The sequence below is a fragment of the Chaetodon trifascialis genome, chromosome 5 (assembly GCF_039877785.1).
Source record: "Chaetodon trifascialis isolate fChaTrf1 chromosome 5, fChaTrf1.hap1, whole genome shotgun sequence".
In the NCBI taxonomy this organism is placed as follows: domain Eukaryota; kingdom Metazoa; phylum Chordata; class Actinopteri; order Chaetodontiformes; family Chaetodontidae; genus Chaetodon; species Chaetodon trifascialis.
Window position 1 is genome coordinate 13,513,620 of NC_092060.1, and position 16,898 is coordinate 13,530,517.

Consider the following 16,898-nt stretch of genomic DNA (forward strand, 5'->3'; position numbering starts at 1 on the left):
GTGACTCGTCCACCTCTCTGTTCACTCATGTTTCCCGTCACTATTTGCTGCCTAAGAAAGGCCAAAACCCCACCCCCAGAAACATAAACACAAAAAACACGACATGACTGTGGTATGCTGCCAACATATCATGCTATATAGGGTTTTATACTCAATAAACAAATAACACATGAGCAAAACTAATTAGACAGCTGCATGACCTGGAAATGGAACCCTAATAAAACGTACATGCCTGGCTTTAGAGCAAGAAAATGTGGTGACCCTATATTGTGTAACCTAATATTTAGAACAGTAACTCAAAAAGTACAAGACCTAAAATTAACTCAACAAGGACCCTAAAATAGTGGTAGTCTAATGCAACTGGTGGTGCAACCAGTCATGTACAGCTTTCAGATGAATGCTGACAGTCTGCCTGCCAGCAGGAACGCTTCTCTTTATGCTAGAGAGGTGAATCAGGCACAGTCAAGGGCAGAGAGAACTCATGAAACAAAAGAATATGTTGTGTTTCTACATGACATCTGAGCAAACTCCATCCACTGAGGAAGTAATTATTTGAAGTAATTGAATTGTTTTCTGAAAACAGCCTAAAGCGCAAAAAAAAAGTTAATTCATTGTAGAGTGAACATGACTAAAAAGTTAGACACCAATTGTCAATTTAGTGCATTTCTGTGCAGCGTTCATACCAGCAGCAGTCCTTTGTTTTCCCACTTCACCAGTGATTCACTTCATAGTGGTGTTTTTAATTTACTGAAATCTGAAATTGCAGAAGTGAAACCAAGCATGCATGCATTTTGTCTGTTCAAGACTGCCACAGCATTCAGTCTCATGATCTGAGGATTTTGCAAATTAAAACAATCTGTGAGGGTACCGAACACATGGCAAGAACTCCCCCTAAAATGGCTCCAATTAAAGGCAAATGCAGCACTGTTGCTTTGATTGGAAAAAAAAAACACAAAGATTTTCAACTCAGTATGTTTCATCATCTACGTGAGGGACTTTTTACTGATAAAACGGCTTTTGGTAATGCTTGAACTCTTGGTGCGTTTTTGAAAAGCAGGTGCTTGACTCCACTGGCCTGTTAGGAGTCGACCTAATGAAAAGACAGGAGCGCAGATTGAAAACAGATGTGAATGTGCCGTAGTAGAAAACAGGACTCAAACAAAAAGAGGTGACCAGAAAAACATTGTTGTATGAATGTGGCTCATTGTGCTGGCCCATGTGTGTTTGATGGAGATGCTTGTGTTCACATTGAAGGTGGGTATGACTCACTTCATCCATTAGATCAGTGGCTGGGGTTTGGACAGCAGCCCTCCCCTGATACTGAGACCACCACATACAAACCTTCCCAAACAGCCATCTGCTCAGCATTTCTACACTGCTTTTGAGTCTTTAAAGAGAATTAAAATACTGCAAATGTAACACTTTGCTGTCCAAGGACCAGTCACTGCGCTGTTCTGCATGGCAGCAGTCACACTGCTGTGGGCCAAGTTTCCTTGAGCAAACGAGGCATGTCTGCCCTCCTTCTCTGGAAATAACTTTATTCGCTGTTGGGGCCCTCCTGAGATTGCTGCATCACGGATGCTTGATACTCAAAAGGGGGACAGTATGCATTATGGTTCACTTTAGTGCAAAGCATTTCTGTTTGCATCCGAACGTCTAAAAATAGATGCAGCTTTCTTACAGCGCGCCGTACTGTACGTCCTTCACCTAGTTACATTGGTGTAAATTACAACTCTGGATCATTTTCACACATTGAACGAACAAATCACACCAAAATCTCAAAGGCTTGCCAGGATATATGGCTTTCTGCTGCAGCGGGAAAGTTGTTGAAATAAAGTTGTTCCTTAATTCTGTTTGTACATGGGTGGTCAAACCACCAATGTAGGCTCTCCCTCACTGTTGGTTTCCACACCAACATCCAGAGGCGTCTTTGCTTCTGTCGTGCTGTCAGAGCAATCAGACTGACATATCTGTGTTAACAGTGTCCAGGGGTCACGGCTGAGGGTTATGCTGGGTTGTGATTTATGCTTTGGCAGAGTATGAGGAGGACCGCCAACACACTCACTGAACTAGTGCGTTTTGTTTAACATTCCACTGTTCACACACTATCTGGATGTACTGAGTGAGTTCTCACTGCATATCAGAGGGTGCGTGCTCATAGTTCATCTCTGACCGGCTGTAGTAAACAAACAAACAAACAAACAAACCACAAGAAGACACCTTAAAGGAATAGTTTAGCATTTGTGGAGAGAGGCTTAGTCACTTTCTTGCCGAGAGAAAATGGAAACCACTATCAGGTCGGTATGAAACATATGTAACTACAGCCAGTAGCCGGTTAGCTTAGCTTAGCACTGTGACTGGAAACGGGGGAAACAGCTAGCATGGTTGTGTCCAAGGGTAATAAAATAAGCCTTCCAGCAGCTCCAAAGTTCACCAGTGAATGCGTTACATCAGTCGTCTGTGCCTTTGAAAACCATGAAGCGACCTGGTTAGACACTGTGAAGGCTAGGGAACGATCCTGGTCATGCTTTAAAAAGAAATACACTGACAGTCACTTGGAAAAGCGACATGAGCAGCAGTCTCCCATACTAAGATCTGATATTTTGTCGGGAGTCAATAGTTCCGAGTCAGTGGTCCCACCTTCCAATCTAAATGCGTGCCAGTGCATGAGGAAAACATGGACGCCTGCAGCAAACTGATGTTTGTATGCAAAGTCTTTGAACTTCTCAAGCATATTAGCACACTTTAAAGGAGATGTGAGGAGAAGACTTGTATGCTTACAAAGGCTTCTTTCAGGCACAAATCAGCTTGAAAGGAAATGGAAACTACAACATTGTTACAACTCAAACACGACATAAACTAAAACCTGATGACAAGGTGATTCTGCTTACTGTTCACTGTGTGCCACCGTATTGCTCTGACATCAGGTGTGTTTATGTCACTGAAAGTCGAGCCCGAGTTTCTGACTTGAACGACTGTTCTACTGCACTTTTCCGTGTCAGCGGGCGTTTTTCCGTTGTTCCTCCTTTGCTCCCATCATAATTACGACAGCCACTAGAGAGCTTTGTCACTTGAGCGTAAACAGATGTTGTTTCGGGACATTTACTGAAACCATTCATGCTGTCAGTCTTCTTGGAGGACAGTCTCAAATAAGCATACATCTCTCTGAACTGCTGAATAATTCTGCAGGCATCCAACGGTGCCTTTAGAAATGAAAATGATGAAAATGATCCTGAAAGTACAGTTCCTTGCCAATGGAATAAATTCAGCCCAGTAATCATTATGCTTTCATTAACGCCAAATAGTCTGCACTCAGGCAGTAAAGCAAGCATCGGGGGAAGCGGCACTTGTTACTGTGGCTCTGTTGTGTTTACAGGGAAAGCTTGATTGCAGACTCCATCATGGCCTCATATTCACTTCCTGTGTTAATCCCCTTTGCCACTGCAAATCTTTCTTTTTAAGGGCGTGGGGGTAGGGGGGGTGGGGGTATTTCACTTCTGCTTCGCTTCACCCCAAACACCATTCACCCAAGGCTGATATAAGGAGCCACCATATCCTGCTAAAACAAACAGCATTGAGGAGGTAGAAACAAATGCTTTTGTCTTCGAGTTATATTTAGTTCCAGCCTGCCTTCACCCAAGCGCCACGTCTCACGAGACTTGTTTGTCCTCAAACTGAATTAGATCCTATAAGATCAATGTGGCAGCTGGAAGCCCAGAAGCACTTTTCCTCTGTATGTGATATGGATCATGTCAATATAGTCAACCAGATGCACGGAGCAGAAAGCGAACCCATACCTCTGCCATATTAGTCGCAATTCCAACAGTGTGTTGAGGTCAAGGAATAATAATTTGCACGCATGTACAATTCCATGCATTTTTTCTTAACCAGCAGGCTTTGTTCAGTAAATCTGACACACAGCTGCTGATGCGCTTCAGGCCTCTTGTTCTCGCCTATGGGAGATTCACTGTCCCGGCACTCCCTTCACTCGTGGTCTCAGACCTACAAACCCTGCAGGCCATGGCTCCTCAGAGAGCACTGTGGTCCAGAAGACAGGAAACAGCTTGAGAGGAGCCCAGCAGTCAAGGCTGTGGGAGTGCAGAGGATAGGGTGGGAAAAGGGGGATTTCCTCATATGGCGTTTGGACTTTCATCAGAAGTGTCCAGTGCTAATCTGTTTGTCCACCATATGAATGCATGATTATAATTAATGGCTGATATCCTCCACGTGATGGCTCTGTGGGATCCGTGACAAAAATTCAGGGCTCACTTATCAGTGAATCTCTTTCCTCTGTGCTCTGATCAGCTTAACCCCTTCAGGATGATGCTCAAAAGCGAAAAGCTTCTTTGAAACAGCCGTGATCAATGAGCTTGTGATCATTTTTATTGGTATCAAAGCGCTGGCTGCCTGACATCTCTATATGCAAATGTGCTGACAAAGTGCCTTCCTTTAGATATCACATCCGCTTCCAGCACGATGTTTGTCCTATAGGCTACGCAGTCATTAGGCTTCATCACAGGCTTTGAGTGAATAATGAAATGAATTATTCAGAGGCTGTGTGATGGGGGATCTCTGCTTACTGTGTCTTTAAAGTCGTGCAGAGGGGAGCCTATACTAAAGAAAGGAGGGGGCTGCTGTGCGCCAGTTGGAGGTGTCTGCCTGTCGCAGCGGCTCGGGGTTGACATTAAGAGGAGCGTGTCCATGCTTCAGCGGGGAGATAGAGCGCATTTTGAAGGCACCGATACTCAGACTGAACTGGTTCCAGGCAGATACTCATCAGACCGAGGATCCACGGATGGACAGAGACATATTGCAATCGGAATTAACTTGTCAGCCGGTGCGAGGAATTTCTGGATATAATGGGGAATACGACACCTAAACCCTTAATAGGTGAGGCTTAATTGCTATTAATGTGTGATTCGCGAGGCTTGTGGTGCACCCGCGCGAAGCGGCGTCGGTGTGGAACAGCTTGATGGCCACAGATACACATGGCTAGTCCTCATTCCTGTACTTGCGCTGCGCACAGACGCGCTTCCCATCACGGGGGAGCTGAGCGTGATTACCAGGGAGCGCTCCGGCAGCCGCGTTTCTGCGAAATGCACTTCTTTCTTAAGCTGTCATTTTCAGAATTATGATCAGCGATGCATCTCTAAATGATAAAACTAATAGGGTGGAGGAAATGAAGGGCGACAATTTGACTATTTGATGATTATAAGGCAAGCAGGAGCATCATCAACAAAAGTCAGTAATATTTTCAGAAAAGCTCCTTCGGAAGTGTTGCCAAAGATCCTGTCCGAATAAACAGTAGTTTCATCTTTGAGAGTTGATATGAAGCATTGTTTTAGCTGTGAAAGCCTACTCGTAATGCATTTTTAAAAAAGGTGGGCAAGTTGACCTCCACCGCATCCCTTACTGTAACAGACAAATGGCCAATTTTCAAATGACATGAAATGCCTGCAGCCTGTGCATTAAATGGCTCCTCACTTTCTGCTTTTTGTGGCACCATCCTGAGATGCACAGTCACATCGTTTCCTCTTTACTTAATGCTTAATGCTCTGTGACTTTGTCTTTTCATTTCAGGTATGAACCATTATTGTGTGCCATTTCTTGCCATGTGCTTGTTGTTTCATGTGGGTAGATAGATGGAGTATTAATTTGTGGAAAATTGCATTGCATTGCAGCCAAGTCACACATGGATCACAAAAGAAAACAAACATAAGGATAGATATGAGCTTGATAAAAAAATAGAATAAGAAAACATACTATCTTAACTGGTCTGATCTGGTAATATTCTTACCCTAGTATCAAAGTTGTCATATATATAGTGCAATATGCTGGTGAATTGTTCCTGTATGAGATGTGATTGTTCGCCCCAGTTTTTGCACAAAGCTGTCATTATGAGCTCTCACTTTCCGAACCACTTTGTCATGACACCGAAAGCACATTACTGGATAATCAGTTCCCCATATCACTTTGATTTAATGTCTGTCACACTCCCACGCCCCCAACAGACCCACTCAGCGGCTAAATGATGTGGTTACTGCCACCAGGGCCAGCTGACGTAGGGTTTGGACTGAGAACAGTTTGTCACAGAGGAGCAGGAGCAGCTTGGGTCCTATTGCTTGCACTGTATGGTTTTGATTAATGTGGAATTAATAGAATATCTGCGTTTATGGGGTGTATATTAGAGATGTGCAGAATATATCACAAAGTAGCTTAATAGGTTCCTCATTGCAGTCCTCATTGAGTTACTGTGCAGGCCATAATACCAGCTGTGAACAGAGGGTCAAGTGATGTCATTGAGAATTTTTTAATAGCGAAATCTTTGTTCAGAACTTCCAGAAAAAAAAAAAAAAGATGTGACAAAACAGGCTGCAAAATTCCTTTAAAATTTGCAGAGGCTCCTGTTCTGCTCAGTGAATGAGTTACAGTATGATGAACACATACAGCCTAGAGATATGAGAGAATAAAGAGCCTGATCATCTTGTGGCCAAGGAGAACTCTGACGAATGCACGTAATCAGTTTTACATTTCACAAAGCTTTCCTTGGCACAGCAGTGTGTCTTGTGGAGTCTTATGATTGTATTTATTTGTGCTTTTTCTTTCATTAGGAAAAAGACACCGTTCCTATTAACCAACTGTTTCTCTCTAAAATAATCGAACCACACGTGGCAGCAGAGATATACTGTGACTGAGCTTTGCATGATAACTACATTTCCGATCAGCTGCCTGAACTGGCCTCTGTTTGTTCCTCTTTATGTACCTTCTCTCCCACTGTAATTTCAGTCCGTCTCATCATTTCGCAGTCCTAAATCCAAAGATGTATTTCTGGCTTTCTAATGATTGTGTTGGTCCGTCACTACTCCTAACACAAGGTCACATGATTGAGGTGGGGGCTCTTAATAAACAGCTGAACAGAATTTCAGTAAACCAACATCAATCTGTGCCATGACGACGAAAACACAGTAAACTGTCGTTGCATTCATCCATTGCTGACATTGACCTAGCCTCACTTTGCTTAAGCATTAACATCCAATTTTGAAAAAAAGAAATATCTGGCAATCTTTGAAAGAAAAAGGTCATTTAACGACACTGAAGGTATTTCCAGAATCTTCCAAGACTCTTTGAACTATCTGGTATTTCCCCGACTGCACCATAAAAAAGATGTTTCTTAAGCTGTGACTATATTTCCTACCCAGGAAACTGGAAATGACCTACGTTGCTGCTCTTTTGTGCAAAAACAGAAGAATGTTGAAGAGTTAGTTCGTCATTTGGATATAAACCAACATCAACGTAGACACATATCGGAGATAGTGAACTTCTTTAAAGGTGCTCTGTGCAGTTTTCTTGTAAACATACGTTATTCTTCTGCTTCGCCAAAACTCATTGTGCGTATCCTTCAGATCTAACAAACATGTTAAATGCATTTCCTTCCTCATTATTACGTACGCTGCATTGTTTAGATCCTTGTTTCAGCCACTTGTCTTCTTCTTCACTGCCTTTGTTGGCATATTGCTGTGTTTTCTGACACATTATAGCCATTGGTGCAACAGGGAAATCATTGGCAGGGTTGTGTATTATGTCACCTGCGATCACCTGATCATAGAAAAACTGCTCCATAGTGCTGCTAGAGGCCAAACACTCCACAGGGCATCTGTAAGTTTGGTTCACATTGTACAGCAGCACCAGGCGTCCTGAACCCTCGTCGTCACGTGGTCAAGGTGGTGAAATGGTTGCAGCTCGCTTAGCTTTGGGGAACGATCGTCATTTAAGTTTCAATATAAGTTGCCGCACGTATGTTAAGCCATGTTACATACATGTTATAAGTTACGTATGCTGTGTAAGTTCATTTGCATGTGTAAGTCACATAAGTCCCTCCCAAGCAGACTATGACCACTAGAGGTTGCTGCCTAACAATAAAATATGGGTTGTAATTGGTGTTGGGCAAGTTATTTTCAAAATGTAATTTATTACATATTTCTAGTTACTTTTGAAAATGATAAGTTAATTTACAATATTGTTATCTGTGTGGAGTAATGCATTACTGATGAAACTACTTTTGTGTTACTTTCACCAAGCAGACGTACAGCTAGCATTATATCTGGCTATATGTTACGGTTATATTATAGTTTGTAATAATAAAGCTGTTGGTCCCATAACCTTGGCACAGCCTGGTCTCTATGGCAGTGTTAGCTTACCTTACGTCTGGTTTTGACAGGAATTCTGCTGATGAGTTTTATCAGATGCGTTTTTCCCACACAACAGATCCACTCTGTTCTATTAATCTGTGCAGCCATCTGCACCAGCACCGTACAGGCTTGTGTTTCAAGTGTGTTTCACGGGTGTAACCACTACCTGAAGCATTCTCTATTTTTTAGACAATACACACATTAACGCAAGTAACTGACTAAATATATTCATCCAAAATGTGCAACCTAAGCTGAGCAGAGTGTGCTGCTCTCTGAATGGAGCCAGTCACACACACACACACACACACACACACACACACACACACACACACACACACACACACACACACACACACACACTGTTGTAATAACACTTAACAGCCAGTATGAATGTGTTAAATGTGGCAATATAACCAAAATCTTCTTAGTAATGCGTTACATGACTTTATTACAGGAAACAGTAATACCTTACTGCAACACGTTACTTTCGTGATGTGTTATGAACACTGTTTGTAACAACAACAACAACAACTTATTTGCATATACAACCTGTTTTTAGCTATGATGGTTTAGTTTTCGAGGGTTCTGGAAAAAAGAACAGTGTGAAGTGTTGAGAAATGGATATTCCATGGAATCAAGCACTGAGACTTGATTGTAATTTTGATATACATGAGAGGCACAAACTGGGGCCAACGTTGACAATGAGCCTTTTCTCACTGCATGACCTGTTGTGCTATGCCTTTCATCTAATAGTGGCTTGTTTTTTTATCAGTCTTTTTTGTAGAGTCCCAGTTCATCACACAGTCAACAAGGCAGTTGAGCCTCAGACCAATAGACTAACATGTTTTTTTCCATTGACTTTGACCAAAGTAGATTTTACTCCCTCCAAAGCCAAATTCCTGGAGTAGAAAGGAAAGGGGCACATCATTTGAGATGTTACAGATGTTCTTGCTGCTGCTTCATAGTTTAGAATATAATCAGCGATAATGTCTAATTTAGGAAATGTGCTGTGGAACATTTCACTGAGTTATTGTCTTTACACCAGATCACAGTGAATTTTAAACAGAAATGTAATCACTCTGCGGCCCTGGACGAGAGTAGAAACACCGCCTCCCCTCCAGTGCTGGATTTCAGCCAGTCTATACCATAAACACTCGCCTGCAGCTTTAATTTGATTTAATATTAGACCCAAATAATCTGCTTCTGATTTAAGGCCTTGCACAGTTTGCTTTGCTTGATTCTCATCCTCCATAATTTGTTTTTTGATGCTCATGAATAAATTCCCAAGTAGAACATTGACTCCTGTGAAGATAAGATCAAAAATTAAGCCTTTTATTTGGGCATTTCTTACTGACTAGGCACTGTGTGATTCATTCTCCACTTCTGAAGATAACTGGAGGAATGAAAGAGGCTATTCAGGGTTTGTTTATGCTGTAGGCCAGGGGTGTGTATTCCATAAATAAGAGGAAGACTTTTCTGTCTTTTGTCGACTTTCTGCAGATTGTTTTTGTGGTTGTTGTGTTTTCTCTCTTCTATGATGCAACTAATATTAGCACTACTCAAATCTATGTTCATTTTATATAAGACAAATGTCCTTTTTTTTTTGTTGCCCAGTGATATATGCACATGGGGGTTATCTAAATCTACCTTGTTTTATTTCCCATATGGACGTGGTAAGGAGACGAATTTGGGACAGTTTGCCTTTTTATACTGTAAATGTGGGTTACACGCTAAAAGAGACTATTTAATGTACTAGAGGAGGAGCAGAGAGGCTCCATAGTGTCAGTGTGGGAAAGGAAGTGTGTGAGACTGTGGGCTCCTTTACATAACTGGCCTCTGCCCTCTAAACCAACTGCCGCGGACCACTTACAAACAAGTTATTGTGTGCTGATATGGTCATCTCTTTTTCCAACAGCTGCTGTCACTAACATTGCCGTTTTGACCTGCTCGCACAAAAGCAGACCTGCTGTTCACATGCCGCGTTGGTCCCCCGGTGGGGTCGATCAGGTTGAGTCACTGATGGATTTCTGTCTGATGTTGTTGTACCCACAGATGCCACTCTGCAGTCGCGCCCGGTGGCCAGCAGGCAATACTACACCTTGCCTAACAATGGGGCAGGTTTGGAGAGGAGAACGTCTGCCCCTCCAGTCAGCGCCAGTATGGAGTCCCCCCGCTTCCACCCCCACGCCAAAGGCAAGAATATCAGGCTGGATGGGCAGCTTCGCCGTGCCACACGCAAGAACAGCTTCTGTAATGGCATCACTTTCAGCCACAGGCCCGTCCACCTCTATGAGAAGGTTTGTTTCACCTCACTCTTTTTTTTTGGTAACAGCTAGAAATTTAAAGAATCTAAGTTTTAATCATACCATCAATTCAGGTGCGTCTTCGCCTGAGTGGTGTGCACACTGGCTGGAGTGGAGCTCTACGCTTTGGTTTCACCAGTCTGGACCCCAGCGAACTGGTCACAACAGACATCCCCAAGTATGCTTGCCCAGACCTGGTGACACGGCCGGGCTACTGGGCCAAAGCCCTGCCGGAGAGGCTGGCCTTGAAGGACAACGTGTTGTCGTTCTGGGCCGATCGCCATGGAAGAGTTTTCTACAGCATCAACGAAGGAGAGCCCATCCTCTTCCACTGTGGGCTCAGCATCGGCTGTCCGCTCTGGGCCATCATAGATATCTATGGCATCACTCAGGAGGTCACATTGCTCGGTAAGCATTTTATTATGCTGTTTACTTTGTCTGTGAAAACACTCATACAAAACACTTATTGTTTTTTTATGATTGCAGCCGAGAGAGGCAAGCAGAAGTATATTCAAAAGGGAAGTGAGAGGAACACATTACACAACTGAGTGGTCACGAGTCTGTCCACAATCCATTAGTACAATTCATACCCGTCCAATAAAGTGTTGAGTAATGGATATTTTTTGACTGGAGTCAGCTAGAAAGCCATGTATTTTGACCATTGCTTTGACAACCCTGCACCCTCACTAACTTATATTTATGGTGTCAACACATTCACAGCTAATTTAAGCAGCTTCCTGAGAGTTCAGAGAGCAGCTGTGCAATGAAGCCCTTCAGCAGTGAAGGTCAGAACAGTAGGAGGAGCAGGTAGACTCAGTGATCTGTGTGACAGAACTAGTTTGTCTAGAAAACCAGAATCATAACCTACCGAGATAAACACGATGTAGACCACGGAGCACAGCAGCTCTAACTCCTCACCGCTCCCTCTGCCTCTCCTCGAACACTGTCACTTTCCCGCGCTTTGTCACTTTCTCCCTCTTCCATCACCCTCTCCCCTGTGGTTCCCACTCGTACTCACAGGGTGTGTTTATCTTCAGTCTGACAGGAGCTATGGCCATGTTTGGTCAACGCGGCAGATCCCAGGAGCTTTGGTGAGGGGCCAGTGCACTCAACTGCTCCGGCATCACTAGAAATAGTAATAAAGGAATGTATCATAAGTCAAAGGGGGACTATGAATGCCAGAGTCGTTTATATCATACAGAGAGAGATTCAGCTGGACTATGAACTCGGTGCATGGACCACGGCTCATGTTAATGACAAAAGGAAATGAAACAGGGAGATGAATATGGTGGTGATAAAAAATACACTGCTGGCCAGCACAGCATGCAACATGAGCAGCATGCTCATTCTAGCTCCCTGAGTGTCTGAAGCATGTCTGTATTATACAAAAGTGAAATCACTCATTCATGAGTCTTGTGCTAGAACTGCAAGGATGAGTCAATTCATTGTTCAGTCAATAGACAGGAAATTAAAATGCAACTACTTTGGATATCCACCAATGGTTTTAAACTTTTTTCAAGCAGAAATGTCAAATATTTTCTGGTGCTTCTTCTGAGCTTCTTAAATGTGAATATTTGCTGCTGTTCTTCATCTTCTGTGACAGTAAACTGAATATCTTTGGGTTTTAGACTGTTGGTCAGATAAAAGAAGTTATTTAAAGACGTCATCAAAGACATTTGAACAATGAATCAATAAAGTGAGAAAATAATCATTAGATTAATTGATAATGAGTTCGTTAGTTGCAGCCCTATAATGCACCCGTATGTGCACACAGGGCAGGGTGGAGGCAGCAGTAACGCATGCAGATTGGATCTCAGCCTTCGCTGCTTTTCCTCAGACACTATAATAGAAAAAAAAGGACTCTTGGAAAAGAGGAATGGAGCAGAAAGGAGGGAAGTGTCCTGAGCTGACTTGGGACAGATCATATGATATTATGTTCAAGTATTGCAATTGTTTGTCCATATTCTCCACCGCAGAAAGCACGTTTGCTGAGAGTGTGGGGTCCAGCTGCCTGAGTGCGGCCCGTCTGAGTGCCTATCTGTCCCAGAGTAGCCACGATTCAGCCAACTACAGCAACAATCAGCTGGAGAACAACCAGGCAGCTGCTGCCAAGATGGCCAACCTCCAGCTCAATAACTACACTCAGCTCATCCCCTGCTGCTCCTCCACCTCATCCTCCTCTTCCACGCCATCCTCATCTGCCTCCACTGGATTCAGTGTCCCAAGGGTGGTCCGGGGCCTTCCTTCCCCACTGGACAATGACTTGCACTTTCACCCGATCCGTGGCTCTGATGTAATACTCTCTGCAGACCGCTCAGCCGCCTGCATCCACTTTCTGGACAGCAGTCGGACTCTGGTGTTCAGTGACCGGCCGCTGCATGTGGGTGAGACTTTGTACGTGGAGGTCGGCCACCTGGGTCTGCCTTACTTTGGGGCGCTGTTGTTTGGTTTAACATCCTGTGACCCGGCCAGTCTGCACGCTGCGGACCTGCCAGCGGACCCCGAGGTTCTCCTGGACCGTAAAGAGTATTGGGTGGTGCACCGGGGCTTCCCCATGCCTTGCTCTGGAGACGTGCTCAGCTTTAGTCTGCTGCCCAGCGGAGAAGTGCACCACGGGGTGAACGGAGTGGGACGTGGCCGGCTGCTCTGTGTGGACTCCTCTCAGGTCCTGTGGGCCTTTTTCACCCTGCATGGGGCTGTCAACAGACTCAGGATACTTGGTAAGCTCAATGGATTTACACAGAACACAACACAGAGATGATATCTTGATACCTCAAAATTTCGGCAGTCTTACATTTTCTGGGGATTTATTGTAATGATCATGTGATATAACACATAATACCTAATGGAACACGATGCAAAGTTAGACATTTATGAGAAATAACCACTTTCATTTTTGTCCTTTAATTATAAGGCTACAGTCAGCAGCCTGTTAGCTTAGCTTAGCACAAAGACTGGAAAAAGTACTATGTGCTTGACTATTTCTTGGCTCTGTGCATACAACCTGCAGACCAGGCTAGGCTAGTTGTTTCCCCCAGTTTCCAGTCTTTGCGCTCAGCTAACTGGCTGCTGGCTTCATATTTTATGGACAGAAAAGAGAGAATGATATTTTCATTTAACTCTCTGCAAGAAAGCATGTTTTCCAAGAAGTCGAACTGATAAATGCCCATAAAGGACATACTGTTCAATTATCATCAGCCTATTCTTGAGACTAGACAGCCCCTGCAATTTATTTTTTACCAGACTAAAGGAATGCAGCCGAGTAGTTTACATCTGCATGTGTCTGTTCAGTTTAGAGCTGTGGCCTATCTGTCCTAGTCCCACAACTCCCACATAAGCTCCCATCAGCTCAGACCCCATTTGGAACCGTTTCTGATCCAACAATATTATGCTCAAAGAGAAACAATGAAAAGAAAATTGCTCTATGAAACTTCAAATGTGCATATCTAATCTGACTGGTTAGGGCTGGTCAGCGTGCACCCTTAAACTCCAGCATGACATGCAAACTGTCGGAGGACGCTGTATTGAAAAGATACCAGCTACAGTTAAATATACTCTTTGTGTGAATGCTGCCTTTCAAGGCCTTACATGAGTGTGATTATCTGGGGTTTGTTCATGTCCATTTATCTTTGTGGCACAGGAACGTTGCAGTCCAGTCCTCCCTCTACATCCCCCAACACTTCTCAGAGCAGCAGTCCAGAGGACAGTGACTCAGACCTGGCATTCAGTGTCAACAGATCTTCCTCTGCCTCCGAATCATCTCTGGGTAGGTTGGTGACAGCATGCCTAATGCTACAGTGTGTGTGGAGACCCTCACGGGGTCACAGCAGGGAGGCTGTTAAGGTGTAGAGGAGTGGCAGTGCTGTTGGACGTACTGTATGTGACACTTGGCAGGTCTTTGGAAAGATGTTTTGTTTCTCTTTCTTATGACATTTTCATTTGGTAGAACTGCAACAATTAATCAATTAGCAAACTGACAGAAAGTTAATTTGCAACTATATTTGGGTTTGATCATTCCTTAAGTTCTGCGCTTCTCAGATTTGAACATTTGCTGTTTCTCTTCGTCTTAACAATATAGTGAATTAAATATTTCAGGACGATCTGATCATCATCATCTCAGGCTGGAGGAAATTGTCACCTGCATTTTCTGATGTTATATACTCCAATTAATCAATTAATCAAGAAAAGAATGTGCAGATTCATCGATTATGAAAATAAACATTAGTTGTAACCCTAATGCATTCTGTTTGCGTCAGGTTTGAATAATTTAGTAAAGATCAGATCCTAACATGGAAATTTGTACACTCCAACACACAGACAAAGACTAAAGAACAGATAAAACAACAGCATTGAGGATCAGAGAGAGTTAGTCATCTGTGTACGTGCATCCACGTCTGCCCAAGACCCACACATGTTTTCTTTCTTTTCCTCCAGTGACGGCTCCCAGCTCCCCCCTCAGTCCTCCCGTCTCTCCCACTCTCACTGCCTCAGAACTGCCCCCTGCTGGGAAGAACGGAGAATGCACCATTTGCTTCGACCAGGAGGTGGACACGGTCATTTACACCTGCGGACACATGTGTCTGTGCAACGACTGCGGCCTGAAGCTGAAGAGACAGATCAATGCCTGCTGTCCAATATGCAGGAGGCCGATCAAAGACGTTATCAAAACATATCGGCCCTGATGGTCCAGAGGTCTAAACAGGTGCTGTGACTTCCGCTGCTGGATGCCACCTGTGTCCCCTTCTCAGGCTTGGGTGGACACCGATCTTGGCCCCAGCTGGAGATTAGCCACACACGGACATATTGTGCCTATATTTCCATTTTATGTGGGTGAATGATTTCAATTCAAAGACAAGGCTCATCATAAGCAGAACTGTGACGAGGCCCATCCTCATACAAAGACTGCATACATGAGCTCATATATTTTGACTAAGAAAGAACAAATGATTCATGTGCTCATGTTTTGTATTTTCCATGTGATATCTCTTATGTCACATGTATTCGCTGAGCACAAAAGCCTGCTGTGAATATGTTGTCTTTACCCTTGTTGTCCTAGGTTTATGTGTGCTTCAATTATGCGGACCGTAGTCTTTGACTTATAGTGCCTTAGATTTGTCACATTGTGTGTCCAAGTAATTATGCTAACAATCCTAGCCATATTTTCAATGTACAGTATTGAAAGCTTGAGGTGAAAAGGGCAGACGGATAGAAGTGGAGAGTATGAAATGTGTGTTCAGTGGCGTGCTTTAAGAAAAGTATGTTTGGAAAGGCCAAAATTAAGAATTTGGTTTTGCACATTGAGAGATGAATAAAAGTGGACTAAGTGTGAGTAAAATGTGTGTAGCTTCAATAATAAGACATCTTTCACCCCTGAAGGTTCGCTTCATAACATCTAAAGAAACAAGCATTCTCCATCACACTCCTGATCAAAGTGGCTTCCGGCGGCTGTGGCTCAGGAAGCAGAGCAGTAGTCCACCAGTCAGATCCCTGGCTACATGTCAAAGTGTCCTCAGGCAAGATACTGAACCCTAAACTGCTGCTGATAGCTGTGCCATGTGAATGTGCATCGTTGTTGATGAGCAGGTGGCACCTTGCATGGCTTGGCGTATTGCTTGGCAGCTTCTGCCAACAGTGTGTGAATGGATGAATGCTGGCTTGTGTTGTAAAGCGCTCTGAGTGAGAAGAAGATGAGAAAAGTGATATAAATGCAGTCCATTTACCGTTTGAGTAATCAGGTTTAGGCCTGTTAGCACACTATGGTGCTGCTTGTGAGGCTAACTAGAGCAATGGACTCTCTCATTGATAAAGGACTATCCATTTGAGAATGGCTCAGAATAGGAAACAAACTGAGGCAGTTGACCTATTACTTACACCAAGATGCAAATAAGCAACCTAATTAACAACAAAGCGTATTGTGTTGCCAAACCCTGCAGGCAGGGAGGATTGAGCGTTACGTTACCTCAGCACAACTGGGCCTGAACCTCTAAACGTATCAAGAGACTTAGAGTATTGGGTGTCGCACACCTTTCATGCCACAAGAGTGCAGGATATACTGACTTGATGGATGTTGTGGAGTGGAAGGAAAGCAGGATGCTTCATTTCCATTGTAAGATATGAAGCTGAAGGCGAGATAAAGATAAAAACTAATGTGAACAAGAGGTGTTTTTACTCAACCTGCTGTGATAATTCTGATTGTATTGATGCTACATGCTTAATTTTTTGGCAAATAAACAAAAATCTACGAGATTCCAGATAATTAACATGTAAAATGTTAATATAGTTATGGAAAATGGAGGTTTATTATCAAATTTCTAAAAGGTGTACAGTAAGTGTATTGATTTGAAGGAGGTGCTGGTTTTCCAGGAGGCTGGTGCATTAAGATTAAAGGTAGTTTTTCAAATTCAGC

At 43.5% G+C, this 16,898-nt stretch overlaps 1 protein-coding gene across 1 annotated transcript; it reads left to right on the forward strand.

Moving 5' to 3' along the window:
• Positions 1–4,640: 4,640 nt before the first annotated feature.
• neurl1b (neuralized E3 ubiquitin protein ligase 1B) lies at positions 4,641–15,823 on the forward strand. The gene is made up of 6 exons (XM_070963505.1): positions 4,641–4,890; positions 10,242–10,486; positions 10,567–10,900; positions 12,469–13,212; positions 14,133–14,258; positions 14,927–15,823. Exons 1-6 carry the CDS (start codon positions 4,860–4,862, stop codon positions 15,172–15,174), a joined length of 1,728 nt encoding a protein of 575 aa, XP_070819606.1. The 5' UTR covers positions 4,641–4,859; the 3' UTR covers positions 15,175–15,823.
• The last annotated feature ends 1,075 nt before the right edge of the window (positions 15,824–16,898 follow it).

Coding starts and splice junctions, on each gene's coding strand:
- neurl1b (XM_070963505.1), top strand. CDS start 4,860: ATGGGGAATACGACACCTAAACCCTTAATAG. Junction 10,487..10,566: donor CCGTCCACCTCTATGAGAAG/GTTTGTTTCACC, acceptor CCATCAATTCAG/GTGCGTCTTCGCCTGAGTGG. Junction 10,901..12,468: donor TCAGGAGGTCACATTGCTCG/GTAAGCATTTTA, acceptor TCTCCACCGCAG/AAAGCACGTTTGCTGAGAGT.